Source organism: Salarias fasciatus, chromosome 12 (genome assembly GCF_902148845.1).
Source record: "Salarias fasciatus chromosome 12, fSalaFa1.1, whole genome shotgun sequence".
Taxonomy (NCBI): Eukaryota; Metazoa; Chordata; class Actinopteri; order Blenniiformes; family Blenniidae; genus Salarias; species Salarias fasciatus.
In genome coordinates, this window is record NC_043756.1 from 30438297 (window position 1) to 30458050 (window position 19754).

The 19754-nt window shown below is 41.7% G+C and overlaps 1 protein-coding gene across 2 annotated transcripts in view; it reads left to right on the top strand.

Moving 5' to 3' along the window:
- LOC115397941 (electrogenic sodium bicarbonate cotransporter 1-like) overlaps positions 1-19754 on the top strand; it is a 61734-nt gene that overhangs the window by 27193 nt on the left and 14787 nt on the right. Inside the window, exons 4-13 of one of the 2 annotated variants that reach the window (XM_030104486.1) lie at positions 1795-1955; positions 3646-3825; positions 6499-6594; positions 8321-8397; positions 13167-13324; positions 15195-15282; positions 16006-16160; positions 17239-17349; positions 18853-19027; positions 19122-19255. In XM_030104486.1, the coding sequence (XP_029960346.1) occupies positions 1795-1955; positions 3646-3825; positions 6499-6594; positions 8321-8397; positions 13167-13324; positions 15195-15282; positions 16006-16160; positions 17239-17349; positions 18853-19027; positions 19122-19255 (1335 nt within the window). The remainder of the gene's footprint in view (positions 1-1794; positions 1956-3645; positions 3826-6498; positions 6595-8320; positions 8398-13166; positions 13325-15194; positions 15283-16005; positions 16161-17238; positions 17350-18852; positions 19028-19121; positions 19256-19754) is intronic. The other variant, XM_030104485.1, reaches the window with a different exon arrangement.

Below are 19754 nucleotides of genomic sequence, written 5' to 3' on the forward strand. Positions count from 1 at the left end.
TTTCTCATTCCTGTGACTCTGAGGGAGGGAGGAGAAGCACTGATTAAAACCGTACTCTGATGCTGTGCCTGGACTGAACAATTATCCAAACAGAAATAATCAGCCTGTTGGTGTTTAACTCAGAGGGTCTCAGAGTGTGGCGCACCAAGTCTCACATCACAGGGGAATTTCTGGTTGGATGATGGGTATTCTTATTTCCTAGATCAAACATAATTAGCAGTTAACTGAGATGAAAACCAGGACTCTTTTTGCGCTCGTTATTTTGAATTCTGGGCTGTGTTTATGTAGTGTGCAACTGTTGGACTGATGGCTTTGCACTGAAGCTTGGAAAACTAAAAGTGAAAACAAATCCCTCTGAGGAAAAGGCATTCCCCTGACCCTTAGATTTTTCTTTTCTTCTTCTTCAGCAATGCTCATTTTCATTTTAAAACCTTACTAACCTATGGTTAGCAGTAGAGGAGCATAGCCATACTGTGCGAGTCCAATCTGGCCGAAATGTAGAAAACATGAAGACGTCTCTAAAATAAACCACTGAGTCTCATCCAGCGGTGACTGCACTGATGCAGCAGTAAAGGTTGAAAAGCCTGTATTTTGACATTTCCCTTTATTTTACACAAGAATTAATTATCAGAGATGGGGTAATATTGGATTTTTTTTTTTTGTTTTTAGGTATTTCATTGTATGTAAACTGTTTTTTCTGCATTGTGTCTGTAGCTATTTGCATTAAAGCAAAGGGAAACTTCTAATCTCTTGGTTATTTTATGTTTTTGCTTCTTAAGCAGTGAAATCAAACCATGCGAAAAGCAAAACCTGAACTACAATGAATTTGACTTCCCTCCCTTTAAATAACTGACCGTGTCATGTCTTTTTCTTCATTTTAATTTTTGTTTACCAGCAAACAAACTGCAGACTTATGAGTGAAGCCACAGGCAGAATCTGTCCTTCCTCTCATGTCTTCCAGGAGGATCGGTAGAAGTAGTTTCAACTGGCATCTGGTTGGATTCTTACAAATTATCAACATTATTAGATCCTGTACAGTTAAGAGACTAAAAACTTCCCATTTTAAAATCTGAATAATGAAAGTCCTGAGTGCCCGATGCAGTTGGATTTAGTTTTGTCCAAGTTTGCTTTTGCTACTTTAATAGCAGGTGATCTGTGTTCCAAGTCTGGTGTATGCTTCAAAGAGGTTGCACTTAGTATTTTCACTAATGATAGGCATACAGTTTTTCTGGGTCTTTGAGAGTCTAGTGTGGATATGAAAGAAGAAAAACTATGCAGGAAAAAAGATTCTCTTCACATTAATCAAATGAAGCCATCGGGATGACTTCTGTGTGACATAACAAAAATGTCCAGTTGTCCAATGTTCACTTCATTTATCTCACATTTAAGCTGTTTTTTAGGTTAACATACAGATATTACAGTGGTAATCAAAGAGATAAATAATAGAGAAACAAGAGTGCAATGCATTTTCACAAATTAGATGAGAATTTATCATTTAAACATCTATTGGTGCCATAAGTAAATGGTAAATAAGTAGGGGAAAATGTGTGATTTTGGTCCATTTATTAATCATACAGTATAATTCTCTGTATTTCTTCTGCCTTTAAAAAGTCAAAAAAGTTTTAAAATGACAATTTATACATTTATGAGAGAAAATGTTGATAAACAAGGCTTTTAAAATGTGAGTTTCACTATTTCATTGACTGATTCTTGCTTGTTTTTTTGCAGTAATGCAGCATCATCAGCTCTGAAAGCCGCCTGTTGATCTCGGTTCTCTCCCCGTTCTCCCTCCAGGTGGATCAAGTTTGAGGAGAAGGTGGAGAAAGGAGGGGAGCGCTGGAGTAAGCCTCACGTGGCCACGCTGTCTCTACACAGCCTGTTTGAGCTGCGGACGTGCATCGAGAAAGGCACCATCATGCTGGACTTGGAAGCTTCCACTCTTCCACAGGTTGTGGGTAAGTTCGCCTCTGGATTTGTGCTGAAGCAAAAATGTCAGAAAATATAACGTATTGTAAAAAACTCAGTAAGATAAAATGAGCTTCAGAGCCAGTGACACGAGAGATCCCGTCACATTCTGTGATTCTGACTTTGTTCTTATTCAATTGTTGGCTGTTTTAGATAATGTCCAAAGCCTGAGGTGGTTAGCGCTGTCTTCACAGCAGCAGCGGTCCTGTTTAGACCTCCCAGCAGAGACTGTTTATTGTGGAGTTTGCAAGTTCTCCCTGTACCAGGATTTCCTCCAGCAATCCAAAAATGTGGGTGTTAAGAGAATTGGTGACTTTGAATCGGCTGGAAGAATGAGTGTGTGTGTGTGTGTGTGTGTGTGTGTATGAGTGTGTGTGTGTGAATTGGCCAGACGTAGCTGGAGTGGGCTCACCTCTTCATGACCCCAAACCTGAAAGAAAAGCCAGTTCAATAGATGGACGGACTTGTTTTAACTTGAGATGCAGTTTTCCTGGAAGATAATCAAACTACTTTTCAACCATCCAGCCATTTTCAATACCGCTTTGTAGATCTGAGCGTCTCGGGGCGCTGAAGCCGTTCACGCCTCACAGTGGGGGAAAGTACACAGCTGAAGCATGTGGCCTGCAGTTTAAAGTCTGCACAAAGGTTTTCAGCTGGCCTCGGTCTTCAACATGCTGCTGAAGATCTGGAGAAGCATTTAGGAACCAATAAAGTTCAATTGACTATCTGTGAATAACACAGCCGGGTATTTGAAAGCTGTGAAAAACTAGAAAGAATAACACTTAAAGTTTGTAAAGAAGGATGGATCTGTCTGTCTGTTTGGCCTAATCCTCTTTCACCTGGGCAGACTTCAACAAATTACATGTTTTTAATGTGCTCATTTCACTAAGCCTCAGCGCTCACTTTCGCACTGGCTGTGAAACACCGCGGTGTGCGCCGTGTCGAGCCGGACGCCTCGCAGCAGCAGACTGATGCACGTCACCAGACTGGCTCTCTTCCTGTTCGCTCTGTTGTCGTGCGTGCGGAGGCTGCGCTGTACTCCACATCAACAGCGCTCTGCTAAAGGCCACACAAACACAAAAAACAAAAAAAAACTTCCTAATTTGAGGACAGGCTTCCCTCTCCAAACGCTCTGAGATGATTCCGGTGCGCTGCCTTCCTATATCGTGGCGCTCGCCGTCCGCATGAGGGGGCAGGAGGAAGAGTTACCACCGCGGCTGATTAATGTGAAGTAATTGAGTGTGCTGCATGGACCGCACACCGCGGGGCCTCTTGTGCTTTGAGGCCTGCCGACCTGACGGATGGGCCATTAGCGGCGCTGCCCCTCCACCAGAGGAGGAAGCCACTGAGGCGGCTCGCTCTTCAAGATTCTGACCCTCTTTTTCCAGTAAGAGGCCAGACCGCTTTGGCTCCATGATACAACCAAGACTCCTCTGCAGGGGCTTTGCAGGCTGGATGGGGCTGAGTTGCATAGTTTGCATGTTCTCCCTGTGGATGCATGGGCTTTTCCTGGTTTCTGCCCCAATCTAAGAAACATGTTTGACTCTAAATTCCCTTTAGGTGTGACTAAGGGTTCTGTACGGACCGCTGTCCTCTTCCTCTGTGTCTTGAGGTCACTCAGATTCTCATACTCTGCCTCTCCTTGTCTTCGTCGCCTCCTCTCCTCTCCTCATCCTCCAGAGCTGATCACGGACAACCAGATCGAGATCGGCCAGCTGAAACCCGAGCTGAAGGACAAGGTGACGTACACGTTGCTGCGGAAGCATCGCCACCAGACCAAGAAGTCCAACCTGCGCTCGCTGGCCGACATCGGCAAGACGGTGTCCAGTGCAAGTAGGCTGTTTTCCAACCAGGAGAACGGTAATACCGATGCCAGTTTGGTGCAGTCTTCTTTTACTTTTTGTTAAGGAAACTCCAAAAAAGTTCAAAACCGGATAGTTCAATGCAGATTTTTTTTTTTTTTTTTTTTAGGACCTGGGTCCTCTTTAGATTTCTACTTCCTCAACTTGAAGCTAAAGAAAATTGATGAAGTAGCTCGAAACTGCTAAATGCTTTTTAACATTTTGATAACAGAAGTAATTGTCTTTACTCATCATCTTGAATGTTTCAACTTAAAGAATTATGGTAGAACTAACCTAATTGTGTGTATTGCTCTTCAGAAAGGCCCGCTGCAGGTCGTAGTACTAACTACATTCACTTAGCTGGTCATTACAAAGCAAATCAGCACTGAGGACTGCAGATTGAGGTCTAGGAATAATGTTCTTCATCTTCCAAGGCTGTTAGGAATCTCAAAATTAAACTGGCATTCCTAACATTATCAACTGGCACAGATACAATGTGAAGTTTAAACTTTTTATTTTTTTATTTTTTTTCAGCTTTAAACCAAAGTGACCTGGCTACTTTCATATAATCAGTCTCTTTAACAAAGCCTCCACTTTGAACTGTGATATTTGTAAAAATTCAGACTTCAGTGGAGCTTATTGGCCACAACAAGGGAATAATGCCACGGAACCTGGAATATTCTTGGTAGCATGATGATATAAATCTCAATAGTAAGATGGCAAATGAGACTTTATATCCCAGCACAGTTTAGTTCAGGGGCCACATTCAGCCCAGTGTCAGCTTGAGTGGGCTGAACTGCTGAAAAAGTGCCATAATGACCTTTAAGTTTAAACTTCAAAGGTCTTTTATTTGTTGTGGTGCAGATTTTACCTGATGACTAAACAGTTACGTCTGAGAATAAAAACAATCTCCACATAAAGCCACTTTTAATGAACTCTCCAGGTGTAAAACACAGTGAAAAGTCCAGAAAGCTTCTCCTGTAGCTGTTGCATTCTGCTTGTTTTTACAAACTCACCCTGACATGACAGCATGGATTTGAGGCCAGTTTGATAGTAAAGAATCAGCAAATTGCCATGGCAGCACACTGATATCTCAGTTCGCATCTCAGTGTTGCACCTGGATATTATTATTATTTTTATTTATTTTTTTAGCTGAGGATTGGGTAATTCATACAACTTTATTATGTCAGGAACAAGAAGCATCAGTAGATAGTTACTTTAGTAAGAACTGAGCAAACAGAGTGGAGAAAAAAACTAAAGCACAGGTCTAGACAAAAGCACTGTTTTACAGTGAATATTTGAGATATTCCAGCACTTGTGTCTATTTGTGGATTTCACAGCATCTGTCTTGCATTGTCTCTAAAGCCACAGTGGTATTTTGACGTGGATCAGTGGATCTCTATCATCTCAAAGCAATAATGTAAACGCCTTCAGCCCAGACAGTAGCATTTCCTGGAGACACTTCCAGCCATGAGAGTCACTTTTATCTGTTGGGTTTTAAAGTTGTGTTATTATTAGCTGTTTTGTGAGGCAGTCAGGTTACATGTTTGTAAAGGCATGTTAAGCTTGTCGAATTTTCAGCAAATAAATCCCCAAAAAGGATATTGATCAGCCGCCCAGAGCTGGAGCCACATGTGGCTCTTTAGCCCACGGCAGTGTCTCCATCAAGTGTTCATGAAATTAGGATTTTTTTATTTTTTTTTTTAATCATTTCCACACTAGATTATCTTTTTAAAGGACTCCCTATGCCTATAAAGTGTTTAAATGTGAACAACTAAAACAGCTCAAATGCCTAACAAAGATTAAACTATTGAAAGGACTGAAAAAGAGACAGATGGGTGAAAATAGTTGAAGTGGAGAAAACTGATTAACTGTCTATAATAGTTAAAACTGCTGACATTGCAACTACAACAACTACTGAATTTAACAAATATAGCTGCAAATGACTTCAAAGTCTGAATATGTAATAAAACTCTTCTGAATTGTGTTTAGAAAACATCATACATCTAATCTAAGATACAGTTTTTGTGGGAATAGCAATACTAAACACATATATCTTTTGTTAAATGTGAAGTTTCTTGTCTTCAGACAAACTTCAGTGGGAAAAAAGGCTCAATAGGTCATAAAATCTTTTGACCTCTGACCTCATTAGACAGCAACCTGCAGTATCTTTCTTAATAAACAGTGAAATTAAAGTCCTGCACAGTCGAGCCTGACTCTAACAGTGTGATTGCCTTTGATTGTAACACGATTAACCAGATGTTTCACCGTGTTAACAGTGCCATTAATCTGCCAGCAGACCTGAGTCTTTGGAAAGTAAGCAGGCAGCGATAAATAAAGATATTTATCGCTGCCTCCTCAGTTCTCCGCCATGCTTTCTCACAGTGGTGAGTGGAAATCAGCTTTACAAACACTACAATAAAGTTACAAATGTCTTGACGGATTTGATCGATACTCAAACACGTACAGCCTTTGCGGATGCATTTTGAGGAAAGCTTCTCTCCAAGGACTCATGATCCTGGATGAAACCCGTCCTGTGGTGTGGCTCATTGCCAGCTCCTTGATTTGGTTCTACTAACAGACCTTTTCTTTCACTGGGCTCATCTGTTCGCTCTCCTGTCGTCTCTTTCTTCCTCTCTTCTTCGGCTTGCCCGGATCGGTTCCACTAACCTGCCGCCGATGCTGCTAAAAGCCCGCAGTCCTCTTGGGAACTCTGTGACTTGTCTGTCGAGTCGCATCTCGATGGAGGACTTGCAGACCCAGAGGAGTACCAGCATGGACTGGCTTAGTAAGTCGGATGGTTCAGATCGCCGACCGAGGATCAGTTCTGATGGGAAACCGAGGAGATTCAGCTGCACTAGTCTTGACGTTGAGTCTCAACGCCGATGAGCCGAGTCAGCAGAACTTTTTAACTCTTTGTTCAGCAGGAAATGATGAAACCAGTTGGATTAAAAACTGAAACATCATAAAATCAAGACGTACCTGGAGCATTGTAGGATTTCCAGTTACATCAAACACAATGTGTCAGATGTTAAACCGAAAGACCGATAATTTTGGTCTTTTAAAATACAAAGAAGTCCATTACATATCATGCACAAATAGTGTAATAAGTAATCAAAGCAGCATTGTGGTGTAATAACTGCAGCCAGTAATGTAATAATTCATGAATTTGTCTGTATTCTTTGAAGGTTTTGTCATGAAAATAAGCATCTGGGATAAAATAGTCTTCATGATCATTCAAACACACATTATGGGCAACACTCCCCGTCATGGTTGCAAAAAATGTTCTATTTTATTGCATTACTGGTTGCTACATTAACATTCTTCACAGCGATGATATAACTTCATAAACCTCTTGATAATTGTAAAGGAGCCATCAGAACTGAGAAACGGTCGGCTGTAGTTTTGTAGTCAAGATCAACTTACTTAAAAATCTCATGCAGAACCAACGGAGGCAGTTTTGTTTTATTCAACCTAACATAACTCTCAAGGGTATTTTCTTATTTCCAATTTGATCTTTTTGTTTGGCAAACTTGTTTTTTCCCCTTATAGTAGTTTGTGCTGGCTGCATCATACTGACACTGGTGTTACTACCTGCAGGGGCGGGGTGGGGGTGGGGGTGGGGGTCAGATGTATGGAAGGAGGCAGTGGCGCCAGATGTTTGCCCCCGTTGAGATTCATACGGGCGCTCTCTCCGATGTGTCGCGGCTCCGGGACTCGAGGCGAGAGGTCACATTCTGCTGTCACGTCCCCGACGCTTCGCTTGACGAGCCGAAAGCAGAAGTCAGCAGCGCGCCAGTCACCGGCCTCTGACGCTGAAGCTCTAGGAGGAGAACGACACACGGATGATTTGATTCCTGATCATGAAGGATCACTCTGAGCTCGTTCAGATGGATCCATATTTAACTTCTGGATTGTGTCACATAAAGATACTTTTGCAGTAACATAGAAAAAAGATGAATTAATTGAATTTAATCAAGTACTTTTAAGGCTCTGTCCATAGTAAGACAGCTAAATGATGAATTTTTGTTCATGCTAGTTATTTTTAGAAATATGATGCACAACATGACACCTGAAGATTAAGATCAAAAATAGTCATTATAAAAATGCAGGAAAGATGTGGTTTCATGGCAAAAACAACCACCCTACATTTTAGTGTCAATTTCCATGTAAATGCTCGTGACTTTTTAAAATGTTGCCGTGTAAAAGCAAAACTTTTCTGTAAAGAAAATGTGAAAAAAGACACGCTTTCACTTGAAGCGCTGTCGCGCAGTCGTGTTGAGAGCTCAGCTCGTCCTCTGGTGCTGTTCAGACTTCGCTCACGCCACTCGGCGGTGACTGAAAGCAACCCACTGCATGAAACTTCAACCTCTGCTCCGCTTTTCGGTGTTGCCTGTGGAGTAAACTGTCGGGGTCACTGTCGTCCGCCTGGTGTCTGCTGTCCTCTTCACCACACACGTCTCTCATCCCGCTGATGGAGCGTCTAAATACTGAGTATTTCCGTTTCCTAACAGACAGTCCGACCACCACTCACAGGAACCTGACGTCCAGCAGCCTGAACGACATTTCTGACAAACCGGAAAAGGATCAGGTGAGACTGTGGTTCAGTCACTTTCCATCCTGTTGCTGTTGCGTTCCGACACTTCCTGGTTGTTGTTGTTTTTCAGAATATGACGTTGATAGATGTCTGTGTTATCAGTGACGTGCTTTCAGGAATCAGTAAAAATCTTTGAAGTTATATTTCTGGGCTCAGAAATAACAAAAAAATAAAATAAGAAGATCAAATAATCAGCTAATGCTCAAACAGGAATTCAGTTCATGATGCTACAATAATCCAGTCTTGTGCACGAGCTGCACAGCTGACAGTGGTGAAGGGATTACAGCCTTGTTGCCGTGATTCCTGAACTAAAAGTCAAACTTTGGCTGATCAAGCTGCTTTTATATCAAAATATACCAATACATGTGGGACCACTAGATGTCACTGTATGACAACAGAATGCTGCCAAGTATCACAGAAAAGCCTCAGTTACGACACAAACCAAATGTAGCTAATAAGAAAGAGAGTTACGCAGCTGAAGTTACTTTTGAAAAGTTGAAATATACCTCTAAAACTGAAACCTTTTTTCATGGAAGATGGTCGGAGCGAATTGGTAAGCATTCAGGAAGTATTTCATTATGGAAGAATAGAAATGTAGTCTGTTCTTTTGGGCTACAGTTTTGTCTTTCCAGATTACCTGTAAGTCAAAAACTAAGAGGATTCGGGTGAAATGAGATTAAGCCACTTTTTAAAAATGCAGGAGTATCATTTGTATGCTGTATTTAACAGGACGGCCTTTACTCCTTAAACATGCTGTTTCATTGTATTTTAAAAGAGCTTTATATGCCTAACTTTTTACTTAGGCACATTTTCTGAGGTTCAGTTTCAGAAAAATTTCCCTTTAACGTTTGAAAACAATTTGTCTTCATGTGAAACTCTGACAACAGTGTATGCCAGGCCATTGGTTGGTGCGGTTGTTTGAGTTTTGAAATCAAACCACACAAATATGCGCACACAGAACAAAATGCTGTTGGAATACTCCTTGTGCCGCTCTGGCAGCCGCCACTGCTGTTATTGTCCTGCTCCTGCATCTACAGAAGAGTAGATGTAGATTTACTGCGGCCGCGGTTCGCATTTATAGTGGCAACGTCTCCAGCATCCACACAGAAGTGGAGTCCGAGCATTTGGCAAAAGTTGCATTTTCACCTATTTACGGAGCGTTTTCAAAAAGTTGCGTTTTCAGTGGCATTGTGGTGTGAACGGACCTCAGAACTCTGAGAGTTTTCAGTTTTCACTTGGAAACATTCTCACATAGACAGGGCTTCATACATGACTGCGAAAATATTTGTTTTTTCATCTTCATGATTAATTTTTTTTTTTGACAGGTGTCATTTATACTGTGGAAAATACAGTAAGACTTTTCAGTAGCGTGCAGACGACTGGATTTATAGATTCAGTGAGATTTGTAGTTCTTGCTGCGCAGAACGTTTAATTTCCCTCTGAAGCAGAGGAGTTGCAGCCTGGCCTGCCAGACTGACTTCTTGTGTTACAAACACGTATCTCTGAGCGTGGAGAGGCAGTCTGGCGTGCCTGGCTAGAGGAGCTGAGCAGCGAATCGTTCCAAAGCTGCGAAGGTGAGACGCGTCACTCATTTGTTCGCCGGCTGACGTGAATCAACGCTTGTCCGTAGCGAAGGCCTTTCGCGCCTGAACAGGCCACAAAGACAAGGACCCAGGTGCAGCAGGGTGGAGGTCAGAGGTCAGCTGAAGAGGTCAAAGCCTGGACAGATAACAGCGTCCTAATTGCATTGTTGAAACAACTGCCGTCACTGCTGGGCTTCGTGGCGGCTCCTCTTTCGCCTGCAGAGTTTCGGAGTGGCTACATTATGTAATGATCCAGCTCAGAGAAGAAAGAGTGAAACTAATAACCCAAAGAATGGAGAGAGTAACCCAAACCCCACACACGCCTGGAATTTCCCCTACGAGTTTACAACCTGCTGTTCCTTCTGTCCTTTAACCCCGTTGATAAAAATACACATTACATGAATTCCCTTCAGCTCTTCAAATGAGATGTAAAGGCAGAAATCTGCATCTGTCTGCCGTCGGCCCGGGGTTACTGTGCTCTCCAGTGTGTGTTCACCCTTTGCAGTGTGTTCCCAGTATGAACCAGAGCAGAGCTCTGGCAGCGCCGGCAGCTCCCCGTGGGACTGATGGTGTTGAGAAGAGGCAGCTCGACAGGAAGTGCAGCTCCCGAAGTGAAGTTCTTGCACACCCCTGCAAACTATAAATAAGATTTGGAGTTTTCCACACGGCCAGATCTTTACCACATTTTCCACCGTGGAGATAACTTCAGGAGCGCGGTTCTCTTATCTTAGCTACGAATAAGTGTTTTCTGTCCTTAATGTTGCTCCGATGCCTTTTGTCATGAAATGTCTTTGCCAAAGAATTGTTTTTAAAAGTGTGTAAAAATTAGGAGTTGGCTAAATTCTTCAAAGGTTCAGTATTTTTTTTCATTTAGTTTAAGATGAGATCAGAACTACTGATTTTTGCAATATTGATGAAAAGCAAATTACTTATTGTACTTTTTTTATTTATAATCACATAATTAAACAATCAACAATATTCTGCATAATATTTAGAACTTTTAGCATTATTTAAAAAAAATATATATTTTGATAAAACTAATTTTCTAGTTATCAGCTCCCTGGTTGTGTTTGCTGCTCTCAGTCAGTATAACGTCCACTGGACGAGTCAGTAATCTCATTTGCTTGTGTCAAAACCTGAGTCAGTGTTTTATTTGAAATGTTTACGTTTTTAAAACTCATCACGTGGGCCCATTTTAGCCCCCGGGCCACGTGTTTAACACACTAGAATGATCGGCTCAGTGTCATTTTTGGTTTTTTTGTTGGTTTCGCAGAAGTTTCAACTTTAGAAAAAATCTAACGTTTTGAAAACTCCTCCCAAGGTGGAGGGTTTCGAAAACTAACTTCAATGTAGTTTCTTTATTTTTCTGCAAATTCAACAAACTTCTGTAAAGGAAAAACCTGATTAGAGGATTGTTTTCACCAAAAAATGCTGTAACAGGAACAAAAAACAAGGCTTTTGAATAACAGGATGAGTTTCATTTGATCTCCTTTAGATGTGGTGTTTTTTTGTTTTTTTCTGTTTTTGTTTTCAGATTAGATACATTATGAGAATATTATTAGGAGAACCAACATTGTTTCTGCTTGGATTAGCAGACATAGATGTGAGCTCTTGAAAATCTTCCCGACAGTAATGAGTTTCCTGTCTGAAACGTCCCGTTCGGTCTCAGGTCCGATCTTTGAGCCCGTGCAGAGCAGGTCTGTGAGCATGTAGTTTACGAGGGCAGTGTGTTGTGGATTAGCGGGCATCGGACACAGGTCAGGGTGTGCAGTTACGCTGGTTTAACCTTTCGACTCAATCATTTACAGACAAACTTCTCTGCCAGGACGGCTCAACAGGCTGTGATTGGATTGCCGGCTTGCTCCCAGTGGAAGGTCACAAGTTTATGGGATTTTAATCGTAAGAGCTTGAGGACGACCCGCGTATGATCGGGATGTTGTGGGCATGATGATGAGGGTCAGGATGAAGTGGACAGGCAGGACTTTTTATAATCATTCTCTTGTTTTGGGGGGAGATTAGATCTTTATTTTTAAAATCTGCATTCAGATTTGTAACCTCCTCTACAGCTTCCCTAAGAATCTCGATCTGATTGGAGGAAATTTCAGTGCTGTTTGTGCTTTAATCCTATTTAAATACTAGCACTTCCGATTATCAAGTCACATTGAACTTTATCTAAGACTCTCAGCTCAGTTTGGCCAGTTGAAACACTGCTGGCTCTCAGGTTAGTGTCTTTAATGAATTGGTCATTTCTAAGGTGAATTATCTATTGAGGTGAAGAAAAACAAAAGTCTCACAGCATGGACGGATTCTAACCTTTCATAGCTCCACAAAATAGTAAATAAAGTCAAAGCTACTTTTTTTAACCTAATGTACACAAGAGGGCTTGATATAAATCAAGCTTTTTAAAGTTTTGGGGTGGTGCCAGACAGCTGTAGGGGGATGTGAGGAATGTCTTTTCTCAGCATAATGGATTCTGTTGAAGTTTTTTAGAGAAAGAAAATACATAAAGACAAAGGTAGAGAATAACTAATAACACTGTTATAATGTGACTGCTTTAAAAGGATGTCTGAATCTATATAAGGGTATGAATGTAAAAAAAAAAAAAGAGAGAGACAGAAGAAATATATAACCAGCCTCTTTTTCATTCCAGTTTTAAAAATGTTGAAGCTATGATGATATGTAGGACTGGATAGCTCTGCTTGTTGCATCATTTCCAGCTTTCACCAGTCGGCCATGTTTGTTGGGTGTGTAAGATGCCTTTTTGTTTTCCAACCAAAACTGCAGCATAACTCTTAGATTCCATTTTCCACACAACAGCAGAACTTGAAATATTAAGAAAAATGGTTTAGATGCAAGAGCTTGGAACTGTTAAAGAAGAGAAAGTGTAGGTGTGGATCAAAAAAGACCAAAGGAGTTTGTGAAAGACGCAGTGGTCATGTCCTTTGGCGCTCAGCAGGTGTTCGACTTCAGACTTCATTAGTCTGAGCACTGGAGTCTCAGAAAGAAGCACAAACCTCATCTTTCTACAGGGTTCACCGCAGGAGGTTCTGCTTTGGTATTTAGACAGAATGGGATTGTCTGCTTTGATATAAGAACTTTAATTTCGAGTGCGCCGTTCGTAGACAACTTGCTGGTGTGAACCTAACATTTAGCGCCTCCCTCCCTCCTCTTTGTCTCCAGCTGAGGAACAAATTCATGAAGAAGTTGCCGAGAGACGCGGAGGCCTCCAACGTGCTGGTGGGGGAGGTGGACTTCCTGGACGCCCCGTTCGTGGCGTTTGTCCGTCTGCAGCAGGCCGTGATGCTCGGAGCGCTGACCGAAGTTCCCGTTCCCACAAGGTGACCGGCGCCGGCTCTCACATCCTAAAATCCAATCGCTCAGAGTTTATGTGTCAGTCCACAGTTTCTATGCGCCATGTCAAAGTTGCATTTGTTTCTGTTATTCCCAAGTTAAAAATGCTGAAAGTTCTTGATTCGTAAATTTACACAATTCAGTTTCAGTGGAGCTCCGCCTCCTAACAGGAACCTTCCCCTGCTAGTAATTTGACACCAGCCTCATCCACCTGCTGGGTGTTTTTAAGGCAGAAGTAAATGACTGTAACAGTGTTTTTATTCCAGGGGCTTCATGTCACAGAAACTATCTCAAAGGGTAACGTCAGTCAAAAAGAAAGGCCAAGCGAGCTGCAAGGAACGAGAGTTAAAGATGTTTCCTTTGTTTTGGTGTGATCAGGGGCAAAAGGTCTGCATTCAGCATACATTTAGTGTAGTTTTACAAAAATCTCTTGATTTCAACCCTGTGTTGTTGTCACGTTGCTGTTGCTACACCTAAGACAAGATGAACCAAATTTACACAATATTTCAACTGAAAACACATCAGTTTTGCATTCTGGTCTCAGGAAAGCTTCACGTTTCCACGGAAACAGCAGAAACAGCACTATAGTTAGTTTTTATATTGAAAACACACACAGAGAACAATACACGATAAACATCGACAACGGCGAGTCCACGGACATCCATATGGACAGACGACCAAGTAGGATTGTTGTTATTGATGATTCTCAGCTAGAAAACTATCAAGTCCAGGAGGATCTGGACTGAGAGTACTCTGGAGGGAAACACTTAAATTATCCATCTACTGACACATGTGTAAAACTATTTCATCCAGCTGTGATGAGCAGGAGCAGCACTTCCACCATCAGCTCCGGATGGAGCCCGAGTGTTTACAGAAAGCGTTGTTTACATTTCTGTTTACATGTATGTATATTTCAAAAAATATACTTGTTATAGAGAAAATTATATGTAAAAGTGTATATTGCATATTATGCAGTCTGACGCATTGTAGAATTTAGTGAGCAGTGACAACTGAATTAGGTCAAACTGATTTTTATGCCACTAGAAATGACGAGTAAGTAAGAGTTTTAAGGGTTCCACTGTGTCATAAAGCTGCTCTGAAGTGTTATTCTAACCGAAGAGCAGTAAAGCTATCTAATTATGTCTTATTGGAAGCCTTTCAAGTGCACTTCTGGTGAACCCAGTGCTCTCTTAGCTTTGAGCAAACAAGACCGTTTTTATTACTGTGATACAGATCAGAGGTTATGTAACAGATATCTGAATGATATGTGGCAGACAGAAGACTTGGCATCGATTTCACCAAATGCAAAGTTTGATTGCGTGCATTTGAGTCACTTTGGGGACATTTAGCCTTTAATTTTCAACCCATTCATCATGCAACAGTTAGAGGAGAAGGATTTTTTTAACATTTTGCTTTTTTTGTACCAGAAAGTGTTAAAATTGGCTTCATGTGGAGATCTTAGTAATTTTTGAGATTGTTTGGTTTTTGTGAAAAATATAGACATTTTGATCAAGTATAATCTGCACCACAACTCAGAAAAAACATTAAAATTTAAAGTTATCATGGCACTATTTTAGTGGTTCAGGACCACTCAAGATAAAATGGGGCCTTATGTGTCACCTGAGATGAAATATGTTTGACACCTCTGATCTAAACTGTCCATCAGCGTGAAGACTGCCTCTCTCTTTGCCCTGTGGAGGACTAATAACCTGTCAGGTGAACCCTGGCCAGACCCGGCTGTCAGGCTCCAGGGACCTGTCACCCTGACGCCTTAGAGAGGATGGAGGGATGGATGGATGGATGGAGGGATGGATGGATGGATGGATGATTTACAATCTGCCTCCTTCTGTTTCGCAGGTTCTTGTTCATCTTGCTTGGACCAAAAGGCAAAGCCAAGTCGTACCATGAGATCGGCCGAGCGATCGCCACGCTGATGTCAGATGAGGTCTCAACGCCATTAACACACACCTTCTGATGCTCACATGCGATGACAATGCTCACACTGACTCGAGCAACGTTTTACTCACTTACTGGCTTCTGTGTCGTCAGAGTTGGCGAAGGGCAAGCACTTTTTTTGCCAGGGTTTTTTGTTTGTTTCGTTGCTTTGTTCCAATTATATGTCATCCATTGTGTTCAGAGTTCATAAAAGGTTATTATCTGGTCGGTGTGAACCAAAATCTCTGTGACATACAGCATCTGCCACCAAGAATTAAGGAAGGTCTGGTAAAACACTCCTCATACAGCGGTACCAGTTTACATGTTTTGTTCTGCAGTAATGAATATATAAATGTACTTTGTAGTTGACACACTGACTATCTTTTGAAATGTTGGATGGATCTTTAAATGTTAGTGATAAGACAACGTTGACTTTACCAGCAGAAAGAAGAGCAGAGACTAAATGTCAGGTTTTATTAGCCTCAGTCTGTCTGTCTTTATGATTTGACCATTTCCACCACTTTAGTAGGACAGCCACAATTCCTTTAAGTTATTGCTAAAAATAATTGACATATTTGATATTTTCATCTGAGTCTCTCTCCTGTCGATGTCTCGTAGGTGTAGGACGCCACTCTGTCGTTCTGATCTGATGTTCCACTTGGCTTCCTGCTTCCCTGCTCTGACAGCTCGTTCACACTTGAACGCTTTGTCCTTCTTTGTCTTTGACATTCAGGTCTTTCACGACATTGCATACAAGGCCAAGGACAGACAGGACCTGCTGGCGGGTATCGACGAGTTCCTGGACGAAGTGATCGTGCTTCCTCCTGGGGAATGGGACCCGGCCATCAGGATAGAGCCTCCGAAAAACCTCCCGCCCTCAGACAAAAGGTGGCCAAACTTTAAAACCTGAACACGTCCAACTTTCTCCTTTCTTACTTGAATGAAAAGAAAAAGAAGTCTACATGCCTGTGTAGAGATTTTCAAGTGTCTAAGTCATTTCAGTTAAGGGGCCTAAACGGAAAACAATCTATAAATACCAAGAAATGTGTTGTTTAATCTTAGCTTCAGTACAAAAACATCACAATTTCCACAAGATTTAAAGGCTTTCATTCCTGCATCCCTGACTTTTCAGCTACAAGCACCATCACACTCCTGCTTCGTGGTTTGGTTGTCTTTTGTACTCTACTCTTACTGAATGACAAAATAACTACTTTTGACAGCAAAACTACAGTAAATGTCTTCTATTTCATGCATGTTTGAAACCCATGCATGTCACGCAGGTATTAATTGACAATAAACTGAAAGTAGGCCCTTGTTGTGATCTTATCTGAAATCAGAAGTGCACAGTGATTGAACCAGACCTTCAGGCTGTACATGAGTCTGCTGGTTACTTATTAAACAAGAGGAGGCAGCGTGAAGGCTCCCTTCGGCTGACATTTAATGTATGAATAACCAGAGTCATAAACATATCTGTGAAACTGTATTTTACACATGAACCTAGCAGACAAGATTAGCTTGCGTTGACAGGCGTGCAGTTAATGCTTGAAAAGAGGTAAGAGTGATGAAAGGAGATTGTCCGTGTTAATAATGTAGGAAGTCACAGACCTGTGCCTCCCCTGAATGCTGTGTGTGCACTAAGCACATGTTCCAGAAACGCAGCACTTGCAGATTTACTGAAGTGCATCCAGGTGTTGCAGCACAGTGTTCAATTATAAACGAGCAGAAACTGATTCAATGTGAAGCTGCGGTTTGACGCAGTGGAGCAGGAATCGCTTGAAACCCAGCGGCCGTCTCGATTGACAAACATGAATGACCGGAACATGTTTACATTAAGAAATCAAATAACACCCCTTTCATTAACGAACCAACGAGCCCTGATAGAATCTGAAACTGTCTGTCATCAGTTTTCCATGCAAGTGTGTACCTCGCTGCACAGACTGATGAAAAGTTGTAAATGTGTTTTCAGGAAAAACATGTACGCAGGAGGAGACTCTCAGATGAACGGAGACATGCCGCATGACGGCGGTCACGGAGGAGGGGGGCACGCTGTCGGAGACGAGCTGAAGAAGACCGGGAGGTATGACGTGAGCAACGGAGATAGCGACACTTAAAAACCACCAAACAGTAATCATGATCACAGATACTCTGATTTGTTTGTCAAGCCTGGACGGTACAGGCCGTTGTATGGCTTTTTAACTTGGACTAAAGAAAGAAGAGACCAACATGAGTTGCGCTGTTGGTGCTTTATTTTTCCACCAGATACTATAGCGACATTGAGTTACATTTGTGATTAATCTTTTCAGATTATTCTGTTGCTTCAAGAGCAAAACCCAAATTTGTTTCACTCAAGTCCAGTCAGTGTTTCAATCAGCAGTAATGTGTAAAAACTAAACTCATCCACAAAGTATAATTTGAAGTTTTAATTCCACTTTTTCTTTTTGTTTGACATTTTCTTGCCTTTTTGTCACACACTGACATGTAGTTGACCCAGATTGTAGGTACACTTACATTTTGATATATAAGTCACCACCTAATGTATGCTACATGATCACCCAAACATCTTTAAAGGGTTACTTCAACATTTTGGCAAATTGGCCCATTTAGCACAATTCCTTCGTCATTTCGAACAGCATACTGACTGTTTTTGTGAGGGCGAGCTGTTGTTTATTCAGAGGTGAGTCGGGGAAGGTTTTCGGGACGGACACAATGGAAGTGGAACACCAACAAATAATATTGTAGCGTTACGACACTGAAGCAAATACTGGGAACTACTTTTTCTTTTGAAATCACTACGCCCAGACGCCATGTTTAGTAAGTAGTTCCGTCTCAGCAATCTTCGCATAAACAACTCAGTCTCGTAATTTTGCATTAATATTTCACAGTGTAGTGAATGTGTGGATTATAACGTGTCCACCAAAGTGTTTTGGGGTTGTTGGATTGTGTATTTGATGAGTTTGACGAGGGGGAACAAAAATACCGTTCACTTCCATTGTGTCCGTCCCGAAAACCGTCCCCGACTCTCCTCTGAATAAACAACAGCTCGCCCTCACAAAAACAGTCAGTATGCTGTTCAAATGACTAAGGAATTGCGCTAAATGGGCCAATTTGCCAAAATGTTGAAGTAACCCTTCAAATATGTGAAAGATATAGTCTGTAAAATATGTTACAAAATGTGATATTAAATTGTTTAATTGCATTCAGTTTAAGAGGTCTTTTCAAATATAAATATTACTGACTGTATCATCTCAAATGCACACAAATGTGTATTTCAGTACATCTTACAGAACATAACCATCAAAAAAAAAAAGTATTGTTTCTCAAGAAGTTCAAGTAATTTATTAGTGTAGAATAATTAACTATTTACTTAAGTTTTAGACAACACATCATCTGACATATATATTTAAACTTATGTACTTAGTTTAATGCGAGTATTGATCTTGAACTAAAATATTAAACAAATCTGCAGTGGACCATTTTGAGCATTGAGAGAATATTTAGAGATTGTTGCGCGTTCCTTCTTTTTGTCTCATTTGTGATGTTCCACCTCTACGCTCTTCTGTTCCTGTGCGTCTGCTCTCAGGTTCTGTGGGGGCCTCATACTTGACATCAAGCGAAAAGCACCTTTCTTCATCAGTGACTTCACCGACGCCTTTCACATCCAGGCGCTGTCGGCCATTTTGTTCATCTACCTGGGAACCGTGACGAACGCCATCACTTTTGGCGGTCTGCTGGGCGACGCGACGGAGAACATGCAGGTGAGAGCCCTGATGGTGTGACGAATGTTAGCCCCTCATGCAGTGAGTCACCCGTTTCCCGTTTCCTGTTTCCCGTTTCCTTCTGCGTGTGCAGGGTGTGTTGGAGAGTTTCCTGGGCACTGCCATCACGGGGGCGGTTTTCTGCCTCCTCGCCGGCCAGCCTCTCACCATCCTGAGCAGCACGGGGCCCGTTTTGGTGTTTGAAAGGCTGCTCTTTAACTTCAGCAGGTACGCTGTGCAGTTGGGATAACCCGATCTCCAATCACATCGTCCGGTCAATGCTCCGTACAATCGCCCACATGCAGTCAGGGAGGGGTGTATTATACACACCGAGTGCGTGCAGGCACTAATGGCCTGTTGATACCTCTGGGGCACATTGCTGCGTTAGATTATTTTTGGCTCCATAAAATTTGAGTTTTTCCCTTTTGGTAGCAAACGCTTGCCAAATGTTGCTTATTTACATGATAATGATGGATTGATTTTCTTCAGAAAGGTTTCCACATTCAGGCAGCTACATCATGAAAATAATTGCAGCGCTGCTTTGTTTTCACGGTTTGCTTGTCCAGTAAAACAAACAACAAACACTACACATGTATGACAATGCATCCAAATCTCCCTTTGTGTGGACACGGCCTGAAACTTCTTCCTTTCTCCTCCAGAAGTTCTTGTTTTGACAGTAATTGGACACAATTTTTTTGCACCCCTCATGAGTAGATGCAAATGCAGG